This window comes from Diabrotica undecimpunctata, chromosome 1 (genome assembly GCF_040954645.1).
Source record: "Diabrotica undecimpunctata isolate CICGRU chromosome 1, icDiaUnde3, whole genome shotgun sequence".
NCBI lineage: Eukaryota > Metazoa > Arthropoda > Insecta > Coleoptera > Chrysomelidae > Diabrotica > Diabrotica undecimpunctata.
Genome location: NC_092803.1, coordinates 51,601,147 through 51,622,796, shown reverse-complemented (window position 1 = coordinate 51,622,796; position 21,650 = coordinate 51,601,147). Strand labels below are relative to the sequence as shown.

General features: G+C 31.1%; 1 protein-coding gene across 4 annotated transcripts in view; it reads right to left on the bottom strand.

The window, feature by feature from the left end:
* LOC140449253 (guanylate cyclase 32E-like) overlaps nt 1-21,650 on the bottom strand; it is a 458,979-nt gene that overhangs the window by 47,174 nt on the left and 390,155 nt on the right. For all 4 annotated transcript variants that reach the window (XM_072542462.1, XM_072542460.1, XM_072542461.1 and 1 more), the window contains exons 16-17: nt 13,524-13,693; nt 4,275-4,423 (exon numbers count right to left, since the gene is read on the bottom strand). In XM_072542462.1, coding sequence (XP_072398563.1) covers nt 4,275-4,423; nt 13,524-13,693 — 319 coding nt within the window. The remainder of the gene's footprint in view (nt 1-4,274; nt 4,424-13,523; nt 13,694-21,650) is intronic.

Below are 21,650 nucleotides of genomic sequence, written 5' to 3'. Positions count from 1 at the left end.
ATAGTTCATTCGATTACATGAAATCAACTTTAACTTGAGAATATCCGTCAGAAAAGATCATAACATGTAATTCGTCTTTAAAAAGACAAATACATGCCATGATGACAGTAAAAATTCTCCTGTTAGTGATTCCATAGTAAATTATGAGGGAAAAAAACCAGGAAAAAACCTCATAATACTATCCCGACATGGTAAGTATTTGATCGTGCATTTAGTTTACCTTTAATAAACACCAAATTCCGATTTTATATGTTTGTTATTTAAAAAACATAAATGATGTATTCTCTATATGTTACTGTCTTACCAATACTGGTATTTTCCTTTTAATGACTTCCTCTTTCAATATGGGTAACCAGATCCTATTACATTCTGCCGAGGAATTCGCGACACAATTGGTCTCATTTAGCATAATTAGAGCCGCTTCTTTGATTTTTCTCTTTTTACCATCCGTTTCTTTTAGGACTATATTTGAATCATTCCATTGAACCCTATGTTCATTATCCCATGCGTGTTTAGATATTTGAGATCTATCAAATTCTCTATTTTTAATATAGGATTAATGTTCACTTATTCTAACATTTAATGGCCTTGATGTTTCACCTAAATAAAACTGATCGCATTCACAAGGTATTTTATAAATGCAATTCCTTGTCCTTTCTTGTTCATTGTTAGGTTTGGTTTTGGACAAAACAACAAACACGTTGAGATCTATTATCAATATAGATGAGTCAGATAAAATTAAATTATTAGAAGAATTTTTCACTAAGTAACAAAAAACAAAATTTGTTTAATTTACTAATGTTTGTATTTTGAGAACGATTTCCGAAGTGGAAATTGAAACGTCAATAAACGTATTTTAACCTTTAATTGTGGCTTATTCCCATTTAAATAGTAATTAATTAAAAATGCCACAAGAAAATAGCTTCAGTACAATAATTTTTTTGGCAAACGTCAAACTTTGCTTTGCGATCGGTATCCATGGTTACGTCGTTGAACACACGAAGCTGATAGACCAATCAAAATTGAAAGACAGTTGGTGTTTTCGCGATAACACAAGCTGTTTTTGGTTTGTGATTGGTCAGATTATGTGAAAATTTTAAGATGAGTGAAATAGTCATTTAAAGTTAAGTTTTTATGTTAAAGGCACTTTATTTTCTATTTCTATTTCATTTTCTAACTTCCTTGTATTTTAATTTTTAGTTAAATATTACTCTAATTATTTCGCACTTAAAATTTGACGATTTAGTTATAGTAATTAATAGACTTCGGCAAATATGCATATTGCATATTTTGCATATTGTGCATATTTTATGCAAATATTTCATATTTTGGCATATTTGTATAAAAGTTTGCATAAAGTGCATAAAAGTTCAGATTTTTATACTGTATTTGAAAATTTTTAAACATACCAATTTATTTCAATTCTTGTATAAAATTTTGTAGTCATTTTAATCAAGAAATGATCTAAGTACGTAATCTCTACAGGTACAAAACATTTACAATTTTAAAGAAGATCAATTTAAGTAGCCCTCAACATTCTTACAAAGTCTCGGTCACTGAGGCATTCAGTTATTGGATAATCGCTAAGGGTTCGCTCATTTGCATTTTATGATCTAATCCCCAAATCTATCTACAATTTATTGTATCTTAACAGCAGGTAAACGGCTAATAGTTTTGTTCCTAATTTAGGGATTTTCCAAAATCTCCCAGTTTATTGAATTAGGTACCTAAACATTTCTAATTTGATGCTCAGATTTGTAAATCATTTTTGTTTTGATATTCAAAGCGTAAACACTCGTTGTGCGTAACAAAAAGGAAGATTGTGATTTTATAATGCCTAAAACAACCAGTGCTTCAACTTGGATTAAACCTTATAAAGAGCTGTCTATGGATATTGGAAAAATCTACTGTTCAGTCTGTGGCAAAATTGTAAGTATCTAATATTTTCTATTAAATATCTAATATTTCATACATACAGGGTGTTTCCAAATGACACTTACAACGTTTGACTATAGATACTTCTCGAAAAATTGAACAAAACGATATAGTTAATGAGGGGTCAAACTTATTTACTTTTCGAGATACAGGGTGTTAAAATTAAAAAAAATTGAATTCTTTTAGTTAATAACAACAATAACTTTAAAACCAATAAACGTATTTACTTGAAATTTAGTACTCGAGGTTGTTTTTAAATGAAAAATAGCTTCCTTTAGTGAGAAAAAATTGTCCATGGTACAATACAATGGTGTGTATTTAGAAAAATTTTTCACCTTTACTTTTTTTTATGAAGTCAGCTATTCTAAAACACAATTATTTTTATTGTAGTTGAATTAACAAAAAAAAAACTTTTGTTGAATTTTAAAATAAGTTATATGATGTACTAATGGTTAGTAACAAAAACTAATTTGTGGATTAATACTGCATTCAAAACACTTAGCGAGTGTTTTTTTTTGCCAAACCAGTTATTTGATTAACCAAAAACACCTTGTATATTTTTATATTTTAAAGGTTGGGTTAAAATAAAGGTTTTTATTTTTATTTATAGATAGCATGTGAGAAGAAATTTCAGATAGACCAACATGTGAGAACTGCTTCACACATTGCAAAAAAAGGAAAAATAGGAGGAAAACATCAAACTTTAATGGCTAAATGTTTCCAATCTACTTCAAAAAAATTAGATGAGCAAGAAACTTTTAATGAAGACTTGTGTCGCGCATTAGTGTCTGCAAACATACCGCTTTCAAAATTAGCAAATGTAAATTTTAGTTCGTTTCTAAAAAAATATTGCAAACTTAATGTTACAAGTGATCGGTCTCTAAGAAGAAATAATGTGAACGGGCTATACTCGTCGGTGTTAATTAATATTAAGGAAGAAATTGCAGATAATTATTTTTACATTTCTGTAGACGAAACCACTGATTTCTCAGGAAAGTATATTGCTCATTTATTGATTGGTGTTCTTAAAGAAGATACCTTACCAAAATCTCATCTTATTTCATGCCAGCAACTTGAGAAAACAAATGCTTTAACAATTTCGCGTTTTATACAAGAAACATTAGCAACTTTTTTTCTTCCGACAACTATTCCTTCTAATAAATTACTGCTTATTTTATCGGATGCTGCTCCTTATATGGTGAAAGCAGGACAAAATTTAAAAATATTTTTCCCAGATTTAATACATGTTACTTGTGTAGCGCATGGATTAAACAGAGTTGCAGAGGAAATACGAAAAAAGTTTCCTCTTGTAAATACCATGATATCCAGTGTCAAAAAAGTATTTCTTAAATCTCCTATAAGAATTCAACTTTATAAAGAAATGCTACCTAACATTCCTCTTCCACCACAACCTATTTTAACGCGATGGGGAACATGGTTAGAAGCAGCTAATTTTTATGCAGATCATTTTGTTAAAATAAAGAACATAATTGATACGTTAACAGATGAAAGTTCCCAATCTCTTTTGGATTCTAAACAAACTTTTCAGAGTAACTTGCTTCAACAAGAACTTTCATTTATAAAATCAAATTTTAGTTTTGTTCAAAAAACAATTACTCAGTTAGAATCACCAAAACTGTCATTATTCGAAAGTACAGCATTAATAAAAGAATTTGCGTCATGTTGTCGGAACGTTAGAGGTAATATTGGAAAAGATATTTTAAAAAAATTTGAAGCTACTATGGAAAAAAATAAAGGTTACCATATTCTTTCTGAAGTAGTCAGTGTTCTAGCTGGAAATATTTCGGAAACAATTAATTTAGAACCAAATGTTTTGGTTAGTTTGAAAAATGCTCCCGTTACATCAGTTGATGTTGAACGAAGTTTTTCCATATATAAATATATGTACTCAGACAGAAGCCACAAATTTTTGTTAGAAAATTTTGAACACCACTTGGTCATTTATTGTTACCATAATTCTAAATAAGTTTATCCATACTTAAAAATGATGTAGTTACTTAAAATAAATGTAAATCTTAATAAATAGTAGGAAATATTTAGTTATGTACACTTTTTTTTTTAAATAAAATTGTTACTATTTTACGATTTTTTTATTTATTTGTATGCATATTTTGTAAAATATTTGCATATTTTCGGGTACACACGTGCATATTTATGCGCATATTTTCTACATTTTTATTTGCATATTTGCCGAAGTCTAGTAATTAATTTGACTTGTAGGTGACAGCCATTGCTTACTAATAAAATTCATATAAAAAGAGTAGTGATAGAAAGTAATAAATTGAATAATTTTTTGTGAATATCTTAAAGATACTTACTTAGGTAGCATTCGGTGCAAAAGTGCATCCGTCTTCTTCTTCTCTTCTGTTAATTGATTTGTTCTTTCTTGGACTAGCCCCTCCAAATTGTAAGCGTATTTTTCCATTATGGCTAACATATTATCAAAGATATTGGGTTTTAAACCAGCCTACAAAATCAAACAAAATTAACAAATGAGAAAAAGTAATCAAATTCTAAGGTTCTGGTGGTGTTCAGAATATATTCATATGTTCGTCACATTCATGGGCGCCCATAGGGGGGGCAAGAGGGGGCAGTTGCCCCCCCTATCATTTTTTGGGTTTCGTACCATTAAATTAATTAAATGCTAAATCAATAGCACTTGAAATTTTAACATTTCTTTCAAAAATTGATTTAAATGTGGAAAAATTGGTGGGGTTGGGATTTGATGGATGCGCGAATATGGCTGGTGAAGAGGGTGGTGTTCAAAAAATAATTAGAGAAAAACGTCACAAAGCATTATTTTTTCATTGTGCCTCACACAAATTAAATCTGGTTGTTAATGATTTAAATACTGTTAGAGAAATTTAAAATTGTGTGGGAATTATTAAAGATGTCATCAAATTTTTTCGTGATAGTACTTTGAGACGGCGATTAGCACCAAACATGCCTTTGTTATCCGAAACTCGCTGGTCATCAAAATACAAATCTATTTGAATATTTTCAGAAAATTTTATTGAAATCAAAAATGTTTTAGAAACAATAATAGCAGATAACAAATTTAATTGCTCAACAAGATCAAGAGCACAGCAGCTTTCATGTGCCACATCTGATTCCACTTTTATAATTTCCCTAAATTTGATTTCCAAATATTCTTCTTTCTTAGAACCCATAGTAAACATTTTACAAACTAAATCAATAGATATGTTGACAGTTAAAAATCATATACAGTTATTTCTTGATATGATAACAAAGCACAGACAAGAAGCGGAAACAACTTTTAAAACAATTTTAGAAAAGAGTACAAATGATGCCGAATCTCTAAGTATTACCCTTGAAAAACCACGAATCGCTCCTAGAAAGCAAACACAACGGTCAAACCATGCGGTTAATTCCGCTGAAGACTTTTTTAGACTGTCATTATTTATTCCGTACCTAGATTTTTCAATTAGTTCTCTTGGTGTCATATTTTCAGAAGACAATAATCCTGGTATGTTATTGTATAACTTGCATCAAAAAACCATAATAAAATTAACTGAAGAAGACCTCGCCAAAATAATAGAAATCATAAATAATTTATACAACATTACTAATCTAAAAGAACAGGCATAATTGTGGCTCTATTATTGGAAAAATCAAGCCAATTTAGATGTAGAAGATATTTCAATGATAGAGCTACTAGACCATTGCTTATTTTACCCAGCTATAGCCCAAGCTATAGAAATTTCTCTGTGCCTTCCTCCCACTACATGCACGATTGAAAGATCATTTTCAACTCTTCGAAGGGTTAAAACCTGGGTTAGGTCCACTATAAGTAAACAAAGATTAGATGGACTATGTATGATGAAGTGCTACATATGGTCCATCTTGCTTTATGGCATGGAAACGTGGACTTTGAAAAAAACATCTATCAACAAACTTGAAGCATTTGAAATGTGGTCATTAAGAAGAATGATGCGCATACCTTGGGTGGATAGAGTTCGAAACGATGACGTCCTTAAGAGAGCCGGCGTGGAAAGAGAACTCTTTAAATTAATTAAAAAACGCAAGATTGGTTACCTTGGAGCCATTGTTACCATTGAGAGGAGCAAAATATGAAATACCTCAGTTAATCCTACAAGGGAAGATCGAAGGTAGGAGAGGAGCCGGTCGCAAACAATTATCCTGGTTAAGAAATATTAAAGAATGGACAGGAATACACAATACAGGCGAGCTGTGTCACGCCGCCAAGAACAGAATTCTAGTAATGAGATAGTCGCCTACGCACTTTGGTGTATGGCATGTGAAGAAGAAGATGTATGATGAGCGTTCATAGAAATAAAATAGAAAACAATCGAAATAATTTTATTAAAAAAGTAATAGATGAGTTTGGACAAAAGCCCAGAAACCTTCAGTTTTTATTTTCACAAGCTACAGAGCACTAGCCTTTAATATCAAGTTTACTTTTTACGTTTTGTTGGGTTTAACATTTTACCATTTTAGATTCTATTGGGAAATTATTCGTTTCAATAAATTATAATACATACAATACTAACTGAAAAAAAATGTTTTTTTATAATAAATTATAACAAATAAATTTTTAATTAAATTTCTTCAATTGTTAACAACATAGTACAAATTTTTAATGTCAAGTATAAATAAGTTGGCACCCAGCTAAGTATTTGAAGATTGCACACATTTGACTATTTATGCAATTTCGGCTAAGCATGGTAGTAGAAGGGTGTACACCCTACCCTAACCCTTTCAACGTAGTACAGTTTTGAATATTTATTTTAATTTCCTAGTAAAAGAAATTTTTCAATTCAGATATTATGTTACTTACATATTATTTAAACTACACTGTTGCTTGTGTTGCATTTCGTATCTCAGAGTACCTGCTTTTTTTATTATTATTTTTTAACATCCTTGCTTAAAATTGATTTTTTTATTCCTACATAAAAAATATTGTATAATAAAATTTGTATGTATAAAGTCATACCATAAAATATGTTGTTAATAATTTTTTGTTTAGGATTACTTTTACTTTTCTGGTATTTCTTTACTGTTTGTAAATCATGTTTATATTTTTGCATTTTTGCAATCGGCTATTTTAGTTTTTATTAAGTTGTATGGATCAAAATAAAAATTTGAGTTGACTTGCCTCCCCCTGGATTTTGATATATGGGCACCCATGCGTCACATATCATGTAACGATTTTAAATAAAACGAGCGGTCCTAATTTATATAAACTATTTATTTACATCACGATATTATTTTCAAAACTAAAACTTAACTAATAACAGCGCTTCTTATATACGCAAATACTTATTCTAGAATTATTCCGATTATATTCGTTACTACGCCGTATATTTTAGAATGCCTCTATTCTGCACGCCTACTACATAGTGTTTTTGGAAATACCTTAGTCGCTATTTCAAACGTCGCAAAGATTCTCGTACATGAGTGATCTTTTTGCCGAATTGCGACTATTATACGGAATACGTCAATATAACCTTTTTTCTTACACTGCTCCTCTCTTAGATCTGAACGTCCCGATCAGTTACTCTATATAAAGGCCAAGGTTGGTGGAATCTACAGGACTCTCTAGCTCTGCATAAACACCTCAAGAAGAAATAATAGTTTACTGTCTTTAAAGAACACGATCCCTTTAACAGCGGTTAATGAAACACAGAGTAATTCGTACGCCGATTTCTCGGAAGAACCTTTCAACCATGCTTGTTACAATTTTCTGATCCAGGTTTTCTATTGTATGACCTATATTTGGTGAAGCCGAATTCTTGATGTCATAATTCCACACGATGTTCTTAAAGTATTATAGAGTACAGTATATTATAAAGTATATAAAGAGCACGTTATATGTTCTTAAAGCTTGCCTTATTTGTATAGGACTTTCTAGTCACCATATACAACAAAGATCGAGGACCATCTTCTAATCGTAGTACTCTTAGAACTCTTCCAACTTTGGGCTGCTGATTTTTTAACTACTCCAAGCGACCGAACTTCTTTTTGAATACGGACGAGATTCCTTTAGTCATTTTGAGGTATTGGGCAACACAGTGTGCTATGGACATGTTTTTCAGAACATTAAAAAGATTCTGCTAAACTTCTGTGATGCCATATTGAATGTTCTAAAAATATTTTCAAATTTTTTGTCGTTTTTTATAGATGCTTCTTTAATAATTTGAGAAGTTTTATCGAATCTTTTTTTAGAAGCTTTTTCAATCAATTGAAAGACATTTTCGAATTTAATACCATTATTTCTAGAAGTTTCTTTAAATTTCGTTAAAACTGCTTCTTTCTCTGACTGAAAATTGAATGTCTTAGGGTAATCTCCATTCTTGTTGAGAACATACCTCACTCGATCTTGAAGGATCGTCTTGGACCTGCTGCAGTCTTTATCCCGTTTTTCTGGTTGTTCGCTTAACTGTTTCACTGACAGTTCTACTAGCCGCATCTTTGGTCAGGCACACTCGTAATTTCCAAATTTTCTTCCCTTCAGAAAACACTACCGACCTGCGCGTTTTTATTTAAAATATTATTTTCTACGGCGTACAGATTCTTGGTAAATCGATTTTCTTGTGTTTTTGCCCCAATACGAGGGGGGTTTTAGGAGGAAGCCTGGGGTAAAAGTGTTAAACTTTTTTGCATGTCTTTTTGGGCCCTAAAATTTGGCAAAATTCAGCTTGTTCGTATGATTTTTAGAGGTTGAGAGGCATTTTCATCTCTGACGAACATAAATTTAATTTTTAAAATATTAAATTTTAAGCTGTGTTCTTCGCATTTTCAGTCACACTGTCAATTAATAACTGTAGTTCTTCCGCAGAACTCGCAAACTTCACAGTATCAACCGCATATCTCAGATAACTTATCTTTATTCCATTTACCGTGATACCGATATCAACCCTGGCAAGTGACTCTTTAAGAATATGCGGAGAATTAATTGATTCAACACTATTATAGGCAAATTCTATTAGTAATAGCAGAGATTTTGTATAATTCTTCAATCCTTGTCGTCTATTCCTACTTGTCCAAGAATGTCCATCAGTTTTTAATGTTTAACTATATCGAATGCTTTCTTAAAGTCTATAAAGCACATATGCACAGGATGACTGACATCTTTACACCTCTGAACCAGCACTTGCGCGCTTAATAGTGCCTGTCTTATTCCAAGATTATTACGTAAACCAAATTGCGTATCACTGATTTCTCCTTCAATTCTAGCATAGATTCTGAAGTGAATTATCCAAAGAAAGGTTTTAAAAACGGGATTCATAAAACCGATTATCCTATAATAGGAGCAATTTTTAGCATTTGCTTTTTTGAAAGCATCACAAATAGAGAGTTAAGCCAATCTGTTGGTATTTTCCTGATGTTGTATACTTTAGTTAAAATACTTTTTTCCCTTTATTTGTTAAAAGGGTTTTTTTTAAGTAATGTTTTCCCTTTATTTCCAAGTATCTTAAGTATTTTTGTTGAATTTTTTACTGTCCTATAGCTTTTCTGTTTTTAGCTTTTTTTATTGCATTTTCTATTTCTTCCATTGTTATTGTAGGACCTGTGATACAATTTTGAATTCCTTTGACTTGTGATTCATCGCTTAATAGTTCTTCGGTGTTTTCTTCCCATCTTTTTAGGTTATCCATATCTTTCATAATAAGGTTACTGACAAGGTTCTATATCGACAAGATTGCACAATCGCTTATTTTGTACACCAGGAGCCTCTTTAATATTCTTGTATAAGTTGAATCGATCGTGCTGTTCTTGCAGATTTTTAATTTCTAGACCTTGCTCCTTTTTTTGTTCGTATTTTTTTTTGTATGACACTGTATTTTTAAGGATTTCGGTTTTTAAATATCCTTCCTTTTTTTCATAAGATTTAATATTACCATCGACATCCAATGTTGTTTTTATATTTGATTGAACATTTGTATTTGATAAACACTCTATATATTTTGTTTTTAATAACTTCATTCAAATTTTTGATGTATGACAGTCTATACAAAATACGAACCCTATTAACTATATAATGGGACAAACTAAGATCCATGCAAAATTCAGATAGTGACAGTTTATTATTTTCTAATCATGTGTTTTAATGTATTAGTCTGTAATTAGTTAATAACTAATAATATCGATTTAATCAGCAACACAAAACATAAAATATACTTACTCGAACAGCAGTAATAATAAATAATGGTTATTTTGATGGCAACTAAATATTGGGACATAGCAACATTATTCTTAAAACGGAGTAGCATTACCCCTAGACCTTATGACTGCTTGAATTCGATTGGGCATTTACTTGGCTGAGGATCTGCTCTGTTCAGAAGTAAATCCATTGTAAATCTGCCCTAATTGTAGGTATGTCGAAGTTGGATTATTCACCAAAAATTACTTGGAGACAATCTTCTACCGGAGAAGAGAGTTTAAATTTTGTTCAAATGAGCCTGTCTTTCATTTGTTTTGCTGTAAACAGAGCCTTTTCCTTTGCCAATTTGTTACCTGTAATTCAACCAGAATTCGACTTTAATCCAGATTTATATTTTCCCTTGCGACAGCATTTCCTTAATATATTTCATCCAGTTTCATGATTGTATTCAGTTGTAACTTACCTTTTTGCAAACTCTCACTAATATTTCCTATTTCTATCAGAATCTAGTTTTGGACGACCGGGATTTTACCTTTTTTATCTAAGATACTTCATGTTTTCTCATAATGCTTGGTTATATTCCACATTCTAGTTTTAGCAATATTTATTTCATCCACCACTTCAACGATTGTTTTCTTGCGGCAATAATTTTGAATTACCAACTCACGAGTTTTTGAATTTATAGAGATATCGGACACCATTTTAATAAAATAGTATAGCAATTCACTAAATTTGACAAGAAATTAATTGTAAATATTGTGTGACGTTTTTGACAGTGTCCGGATGCATTGTTTTCGTAACCCAATTGCCTTAGCAGTGACTTCATACTGTCACATTATTTAGGTGTCACCAAATTATACATCTTTTGATATTCCTTATGACATTATTAGGTTATATTCTTTGTGTAAAACAATATTAATAACACTTGCTGTGTTAGAAACATTTGAACTCTAAGGTTGACGTTCTGGAAATTTTAAATACAAGTGAAGTCACTTTGTATAAATCGTGACGTGCAAGTGTTTTACTTTGAAAAATGGTATATTATACATTATACGTCATTGTCAAATCTGTCTGTAGAAAAAAACATGACGGCTGATGAAAAGTCTTATTACGTTTTGTAATTATGTACCATTTAAAATATTGCTTATTTAGCATTATTTTTAAAAATTATAAAAAAATAATAAACTAACAGTCAAACGCCTGAATTTGTCATATCTTTTAATTTGTCACAATATGTGGTTCTTAGGGCTGTGCTAATTAGTTCTGTTACAGTACCTAAAACTATATTATAAAAAATAACCAAATTAAATTAAAAACATGATTTAAAAAAAACTGTGAACTGTCCTTTTACCCTATGACGGCCGATATGCAATTAAAATATGATCAGTGGGCCTCAAACAGTGGGGCGCTAATTTTTATTCCGATCGCTTGAAAAGTAAAAATATTTAACTTCCTATATTTTATGTTTAGTAATATTATTGGATTTTAAATCGAAATTATTTGTCGACATCAAATGTTCATCAAGGTGACATTCAAATGATTTTGCATGCAGTAAAATTGGAAACTACTTGAAAAGTTGCTGGTATGTCCAAATTTAAATAAAATACATCCAAAACTTTACTTTCTAATATCCTAATATCTTCTAATATACTAATATCCTTGATGTATTTCATCATAATCTTCGATACATGGCACGGAACTGAATCTTGTTGAAGAATTGCAGTCCCCTCGGCATGTACTTTATCAAGCTCTATAGCTTAGCGTTTCCCTAGCATGGCTTTGTTCTTTTCACTGTTCATCATACCTTCAATAGGAATAATAGTGCCAGTTCCTGAGTATGAAAAACAGCTCCAGAACATTTTTTTGGTGGGATGTTTAACTGTTTGGTTAATATGGCTAGCTGAAAGTGACTTATTGGCTGCCTTTCGTACGAATTTTGATCGATGGCCCTACACTAGGAAGTGGGTCTCATCAGAAAATAACACTTTTCTCCAATCTTCTGCACTCCAATGAGCGTATTTTTTTGCCCAATTTAGTCTTTTTTCTCATTATAGGCGTTGTCAGAAGAGACGTCTGCGTACCGTTGAGTCGTGAATTTTTAATCCAGCCTTTTCTAAATCTTGCTGGAGGCCATAACTTGTTTTTCTGTACTATACTAATTGTTCTTGTAAAGGCATATCTTTGATTATTGGGTAAACCTATTTTATACGATATGTCAGAAGAAATTAAAAAAAATTAACATGTAATAAATTCACTGTTTAAATAAATATTCCGTACTCGTACTATTGTAACAAAATATTAAGACGAATAAACGATAACTTGTTGAGTAGTGCTGATTGAAACAACAGAGCAGTAAAATGTTATTCATAAAGGTAGTGTAAAATATGTCGCCGCTTATCTGGTCCGCTAGTAATAAAGTTACCAGCATTTAATTGCAAAGCAGAACCGGAGTGACTGACATCATCGAGAAGATAGCCAGACTAAAATGGAGATGGGCAGGACACATAGCCAGAATGACAGATGGGCGATGGACAAAGAGGTTATTGGAATGGAGGCCAAGGAAAGACAAGAGAAGCGTCGGTCGACCACCTACAAGATGGACTGACGATTTAAGAAGACTCGATAAAAACTGGATGAGAGCGGCGCAAGATAGACGGGGTTGGAAACATGAGGAAGAGGCCTATGTTCAGCAGTGGACTCTTGAGGCTGGATGATGAATTGCAAAGCGGTCTTAATAGGTGGAAAATACTTTATTCGAAATATGCGTGTATTTTAGTCTGTCCCATTATATAGTTATTAGTGCACATATCTGCCCAAATTTTTTGTTAAAGTTTTGTTAAATTATACCTTTATCAAACTTTAACATTGAAAGTTCAACTATTTAAAAAACACAACGTCTTAATAATTTGTTCACAAAGTGAGGAAAAAATGTTTTTTAAAATTTTTAATTGACACCTAATTACCAAATTAACAAATATTACAGTTTTTGTTTAAATTTTAACTCACAGTAATTTAGTTATTTTTAATAAAACTTTACCTTTTTTATGATTTCATCGAAATACGAAATAAATTACCCTTCAAAAATTATTACAGTACGTATATGTAAAGTTAGTAATGTTAAAAGTAATTGCTGTTTAATGTTGACGGTAAATCTCATTTATGAACAAACTCATAAACAAAGGTTGCCATGAAAAAGTCCTCATTTGCAAACTGTGACACTTGGATAGCTATTATTCCTGTTATTTTTATTGTTGTTTGCTCAGTTATGATAGGATAATATTTTTAAGTGTTGTTTTTTAGTTATATCGAGAGTTATATAATTGTAGCTTCTATCAAAAAATCTGTGTTTTCTATATTGAAAGTTGTAGTAACATTGTATATAAACTACGTAGTAATTAACAAAAAAAAATAATTTATTCACCTGCATTTCTTTTAATCGGACTCTAACGTATCTAATATCTGGTCGTTGTTCTGGTTCCTCGTGCCAACAAGCCCTTATACATTTAACGATATAATCGGCAGATCCTAGATTATCCAAAGGCGGTCTTAATGGTACTTCCTGCCCTTGTCGTTTTAATCCTTTAATTATATCTAAAATAAAATAATTAAGTTATAGTTTATTTTTTCTAATATAATTTAAAATTCACAATCATAAATCCTGTAATACATACTACAATAAAAATTTAATAATTCTATCTAATAATACATGTTGAACAAGTTAATATATTTTATTCTAGTTTTACACCACATTCTCCTATTCTGTGCATTTCTGTACCAATCTACTTTTATAATATTTACGTTTTTTTTAAGAACTGGGAATTATCATCTATTAGGTATTCATGATTTCATTAATGATGTTACAATATCGTAATCTGCCCATTACGTTGCTAATGTTTTCTCTTAATCTATATTCCATTTTCGCATTCCCTTATAACAATGTACAGAAGAGAAAGGACCAGTATGTCCTAAATAGTTTTTGTTGGTGTTCCCTTCAGGGCCTTTATAATTCCGACGCTAGCAAATCTTTGCACCTTGTTTAGTTTGAGGTTTGCACTTTTTGCTCCACCGTTTCCCACTATACCACTGATGCATATATAATTGTTAGTTTTACCACCAGTTAGGCAAGCGTTTTATGACCAATTACAACTCGTAGTAGATAGTAGATCAAGTTAGAGAGAAGATGGTACTATTGGGGGATTTTAACACTTGAATGGGCAATCAAGTAATATCCAGAATTAATCAAAAACGTAACGAGGATGTCAAAAACGAAAATGGAGAACTGATGATAAACTTCTGCACGAAGAATGAACTAAAAATCAACAACGCTTTTTTTTTACCACAAAAACCAACACAAAGATCAAATATCTATGAAAGATTATGCTATACCCAACAGAGATATACATCCCTCAAAAATAATTGATGTAAGATGCCTCAACTCAGCAGATGTAGGCAGCGACCATAGCCTAGTATTATATAAATTTTCCCAGAGTGCGTCTGGCTAACATTAAAGTAGTTGCTGCTCCCTTATATGTTCGTTATATCTGCTGATTCCAAGTAATCGCCAAGTCTAGTATTACGCCAAGGTAACTTTACGTCACTCACCAGGTTTAGGTTTTAACCATTTAGGCTTAGAGGACTAATTCTCTCTAAATTTTCCCCTTTTGGCAAAATCCACGATTTTGGACTTACATTATGCCCTACATTTGAAGTATATTCTCTAACTACAGTTAGAGTCTGTTGCATTCTATCTTTGACTGTGTTTGGCTGTGTCTTACAATTTATCGTAGGCTAAGATGATCAGGCCATACGCATATTCCATAATGCAGGAATGATGTCTGCTGTTGCTTAGTCTAGCTATTAGCTTATGTATGAAGAGATTCGAAAAAAAAAGAGATAAAACTTTTCTCTGTGGACAAATTCTGGCTACATGTGTTAATACTTTATCCCCAGTAATGTTGCGTATATCACATGACTCCTCAGCATGTATTACATTTATTTGCAGCTTGTTTCGTCTATTCCTTTTAGAGAAATCGCCCTAAAGTTATTGCTTCGTAGGAGGTGTTGTCGGATGCTCCCACTGTATCAAGAAATGCACTTAACATCACCTCTTGAAAATCCTGCTTTATACGTATACTATACTATCCCTTATGTATCGTTATTTAACAAATATATCCCTTGTAATGTGCCTCCCAAACATTTTTCTAGAGTCATTTAAGACTTTTTTAAAGTCATTAAAGACATTAAAGGCATCATAGACTTAGCTTTTTGTTGTCTTAGCCTTTTGCTTTCATTATAAAAGCTCTCTTTCATGCCTTTAGTATGCACTCTAGTCCTAAACTAGCATGTAGTATCGTACATAACTTTTTTTACAGAAGGTATTTTTATTATATAGAAGTATTGGATAAATCCCGTCTGGATCCGGTGATTTATATGGCTCAAATTAGTTTATTATATATTTTATAAGAATTGTAAAGTCTATTATATTGCCAAGGTATTACCAGAACCCAAGGAAGGTTTGCCAGACGTTTTAGACGTGTTTTCGGTTGCAGTGTCAGACGTAAAAAATATATTACCACAACCAACTATCTGTGGGAATACTAAACGACACAAGTCATTCTGTTCATTCACAGTAAAGTTTACTCAAATAGACATACGCTAGTTTGTAGTAGTGGTAAGTTATTAAAGGTTTTGCTATATCATCTTTTCTTCAAGAAACCTGCTGATTTTCTAGTTTATTGTTACCCATAGCTTACTTCATTATTGACAAGAACAGGAGTATACTGAATCAAATGACGCTTTAAAGGAAATACATTTAATTAGATTCTGTTTCACTTCACAGTAGAAGTTTGTACCCTGTAGCGTTTATGTTTCCAATTTCAGACATATATGCATATTCTTTCCTGATTTATACCACTCCAAATAAAAAATGATTTCCTGTAACCCAAGCTCCCCTACTTACTTGTACGTATCAATTGTATTTTAGTGACTTACTCAAAATTTTTACGCTGTTTATGCTAAATATTTATTTTTTCTCTTCTGAGTAATTCAATGGAGATGATACACTGATTTGTTGAATGAGGAACTTAAACATGATACATTCACTAAATCCGCAATGTGTAGTTTGTACAATTTTAATAATAACTCTTTGGATGATCCCATGTGTTGGGTATATTCGAAAAATATGTGATTTAAGTCGCCCACTAAAGTATCGGTATACTCACAAAAGGGAAGTTAAAAGCTTTGAGAGAGTAAGGTGAGTGAGTGAGTAGGTAAATAAAGCTGAGTGATTAAGGTGAGTGAATGTGTTGAGTAAGTGAGATAAGTGATTGAGGTAAGTGACCACTCACATATAAATTCGAATAAGTACAGTGTCAAGGTCTCTTATATGCACTTAAGGCAGATAACATTCGAATTACTAAAACAATGCTAATTTTAGCAGGAAGCATGTTTCTACATGGACCTGGAATAGACGGTACTGTGTGATTATAAAAAAAAAATTAAAGGCTTTTTTTCTCTTAATAATTTTTTTTTCACTGTATTTCAAAAACTACTTGATCGATCCTTTTCAAATTTTCCACACTTGTTCTATAGATAAAAATTCCAAATTCCATGAAAATTCCAAAAATTCGTCTTTTTTTCGTCTTAACATCGCCAAGTGACTTTTTTTTCAATTAGGAAAATTAGCTGTCATTTGCTTAATTTTTACTATTTTTGTACCAAAATTTTAAATGATACTCTTGAAATGTTGGACTATAATGTATTAATTATAAGATTATTATATGACGTAATATTAATATGTGTAATATAAATTTATATTAATACGTAAATTTATATTAATAATAAATTTATATTAAACAATTTTCACAAAAAATCCTAAAAATATTTATTTTTAAGATTTTTAATATTTTTTTATTTTTAATATTTTTTTTTATAAAAATTATGCCACATAAAATATACATTTCATTCACGTATGTACATAGGTATAAACACTTCTACCGCTTTATATGACAAATATTCGATAAATAAATTTCAAACTCCTAAGCTCTGACATCACAATGGGCGGGGTTGTCCCATAAGAAGTTGGAAATATTGGTTTTTTTAATTGTTTGAAAAAACATTAGGACATTTGGTTATGAACATTCATTCTGTGCGATTGGTATTATTTGTTTTTGATCAATTTGTGAGGTAAGAATATCAAACTATTAAGATCTTTACTACGAATATTCTTATTTTAAGGTTTTGTTATTATTTAATTAAAACTTAACGTAATTATTTTTTTACTGAATTTCTAGGTATTTTGTTGTTTGTTTTTATCAGGGTTATTTCAAAATAAATTAGTAAATCATTGAATTTATTTACAAAGTTGAAACATATTTTTAATGTTTTATTTTTTTTTTCGTTGCTAGTGATTTTATCCCATGAAAGACAAAAGATATTCGTTTTCCCGTAATTTAATTTGTAATATAACATTATGCGGAAACCTTTCTATTAAATTGCCATAATGAGTGTTAAAAAAAATGTTTTACGAACGTTGTAATAGTTTTTGAGTTTATTTTTTAGATCTGGGCATATATAATGGCTAGTATACATGTGTTGAAGATATCCAGTATTACTGAATTTTTCAGTAATAAAAACAAAACTATTTAAACTACGATAAGACGAAAATATTTAGTCTTTTAGGGGATAAAATCACTAGTACTTAAAAAATAATTAAACAATAACATAACCTTAAAATATATACATTCAGGGTAAATATCTTATTTATTCTCAAAAGTCCTTATTTATTCTTTAAACAATAAAAAACTAATATTTCCAAGTTCTTATGGGAACAAATACACACAAATTAGAAATGTTTATAAAGGTTTTTAAAAACCCCGCCCATTGTGACGTCAGAGCTGAGGTAGTCCATTGGGATCCTCTATGTAAGACCATTAAGCTGGATTTATAGTTTGACGGACTGTAGACGTAGACGCACTGGTGACGATATAAACGGACTGTAAAATGGAGGGCGGGCCTAACAGTTTACTTTGGTTGACAGTACAAAATTCTTCATTTTGATTGACCAGACGCAAGTAACGCACTGTAAAAGATAAAAGTTGGTCAACTCTTCCGTTCCAGTCCATTTAACTTACGTTCCGTCATGCGTTTACGTTCATTTATACACAAAATTTTATGTTGATCTTTTTCTCGTGCGTCTACGTTTACAGTCCATTAAACTATGGATTCCGCTTTATTGTCATGTTAATCTGCTTATTTAAAAAACTGGCTAAATGAAAAACCTCTATAAGTTAGAGGTATAAAATATCTTAAGTCCTTTGAGATCTCAGGTCTCACTTCAGTTTCTTTACATAATACTTATTGAAAATGTATATATTAATAAAAGTTTATGGCGTTTTACTATTTCAAATATACCAATTAAAGATTTTTAATTTCAAATTATGTGATATATTATTTATTATACTTGTATATTATCTTATAAAAATGATCATTTTCGCAAATGTTGCAAAGAAAAATGATGTTAGTTTCATTCATAACTTTATTCGTATGATACGATATTTTGTGTTTTTTTTTTAATACTGCATAGTAATTTTGTTTTATTTAGACATCATTTCTTACTAAGTAGTACTTGATATTGCGATAATTTTAACATTTATTTACAGCAACACAAACTATAATAACTAAGTAGAAATCTTTGTAAATAAATAAGCAATCATAAGTGTAGGTAATGCGTCAATTAAGCGATACGACAAAACAAACATAGCATGTGAAAACCTATTTGTTTTCTTATTAACTTCAAGTATTCTATTTTATCGGTCGGAGACTTTGCTCAAACAATCTTTCGATGTCGTCCCACGGGAAAAGCGTCTCGGTTCATTTTCTAAAGATTATTATTTAAGGGAACTCGTCGAGGGAATATTGCAAGTAGGCAGGAATGGGTTTAAAACTTAAGAAGGACAAATGTAAATAGGAAACTAACGTTAAATAAACATACTTTATGGTAATTAATTGTAAACAAAGTAGGTCAAATTAAAATATACCATTACTTGGGCAAGGTGAAAAGTAGGTACTCAGCATTGATGAGAGATGACACTAAACTAAAAGCCATGTATGAAGACCGATAACTAATTAAGCGATGATCAGTGGGCCTTAATCAGTGGCTTAAAATGTAATAATTCCAATCACTTGAAAAGTAAATGATTTAATTAACTTTATTTTATGTTCTGTAAGAATGTTGGATTTTGTTCTATTAAAGGCAAATTAACTGAATATACAGTAAAACCTCTAAATAACGGACCTCTATTTAACGGACTTCGGATATAACGGACAAAAATTTGGTCAAATGTAAAAAATAAAAACGTATTGTTAATATTATACAAGCTTAACCCATCCCATATTTTACAAAGAATTTCAATAAAATTTAGCATAAGACGACACCTTTCTAATAGTAATATGTATATATTTTTTTGCTGAAAAATAAATAAATAAAGCATTTGTAAGAGAAACCTTATATTTTATCATAAACATAATATAATGTGTCTACTACACACATGATATAAAAATTTACACATTTGTTTGACTTGTTTATTCGTTGTGAATGAACACATTTAGTGTACGCCAGTAAATAAGTTCAAATTTTCGCAATCATACCCTTTAAAATATAGACAAACGGAAAATAATCAATCTAAACGATCAATCAAAAACTAGAGATTATACAAAAGTTGGAGTCTGGAACGTCTGTGTCTTATATATGTGATCAATATGGCATAAAAAAGCAAACTGTTTCGGACAAAGAAACAAAAGCAAAATAAATAAATTTGCATTAATGTGTGATGTAGGAGAGAACAGCAATCTCAGAAAACGCATTAAATTGGCTCGTGAAACTTCATTGGTTGGAAGAAGCAATCTTAAAATGGTACGGCCAACAACGTTCTAGTGGGATCCCGGTCAGAGTCGAATTGAAATCTGCTGCAATTAAATTAGCAAATCATATGGACATATCATTCACAGCAAGTGATGGATGGCTCTGGTGCTTTCGCAAAAGGCACGGAATCATGAATAAAAGAATTTACGGCGAAGCTTCAAGTGCACCAAAAGAAGAAATAGAATCTTTTAGGCAAAAATTAGTATAACATCTAAGTAATGAAATGCTATTAGAATCTCAGAGTTACAATGCTGACGAAACTGGTTTGTTATGGCGTACTTTTCCTAAAAGCACACAAGCCTACAAATATGAAAAATGGAATTCTGAAAGAAAAATCAGCAAGGACGGGATCTCGGCACTGCTTTGTGCTAACGCCGATGGATCGCATAGATTGACTCCTGTAATGGTTGGCAAGTCTCGTAAACCTAAAGTTTTAAAAGATATAATGCATCATCTGCCCGTTTCATATTATAGCTCTACGAAGGCATGGTTCACCTCAGATATTTTCAAAAATTGGTTATTCAAAGAATGTGTACCTTCAGTGAGAAAATTTCAAGAGAACAAATTGGGAATACCGCCAGAAGAGGTGAAAGGTTTATTGCTAGATAACGCTACTGCTCACCCGTCTGAAGAAAATATTCTACGTTCAGAAAATGACAACTTTAGCTGTATGATTTTGCCAAAAAATACAACATCGCTTATTCAACCCATTGATCAGGGAATAATTTTGGCAACCAAACGAATATATTGCAAAAAGTTTTTAGACAAAGTAATGGTTGTATTGCACGATGGAGATTGCAAAAAATACAAGAGGGCGGCGTGGCATACCTTGCAAAACTTTAGGTCTTGCAATTTAAAATCAACAATTTTTAATTTTGTTGCAGTATTGGAAGATGTGAAAGAGCAAACATTAAAAAAACTGCTTGGAAAAATTTGTTTGATGGCCAAGATTCAGACATAGATTTAGAAGGCTTGGAAGTTAGTGATTTCTGTAGAATAATGCATAATAATGTCACAGAACATGTAGCTGAAGAAGATGTTTTACCATGGCTAGAAGTAGATACAGGTGACCCTGGGTATAACATCATGACTGAAAGTGAAATAGCAGATGAAGTTATGAACCTAAGAAGCGAGGATGGAAGTGAAGATGGCAAAGAAGATGACAAATCAACACTGCCAAAATGAAGTTATAAAAAGTAAGATCGCATCTCGACGATCTAATAACATTTATTGATTATTTATCAGATAACGAAGTTCGATTGTATTTTACGCATTTTTGTAATTTTAGAGAGTTGATCATAAAAAAACAGCAAACATAGAAAATGCAAACGAAACTTGATTTTTTCAAAACAGGATTACCGACAGCAAGCGCGTCGATATCAACAGCAAAGTCACTTCACGACGAATGTCCGAAGACAATTAAATAGAATTTTGTTTGTATTTTGTATTTTTTATACATATCTAAATACAGTATACATACATATTTTCAAAAAAAAAAGTTTTTTGATTTATTTTGAACATATTTTTATATAACGGACTTTCGGCTTTAACGGACGCCCCGTCCCCCCAACTAGTCCGTTATATCGAGGTTTTACTGTACTATCTATATATAATTTATTACACACA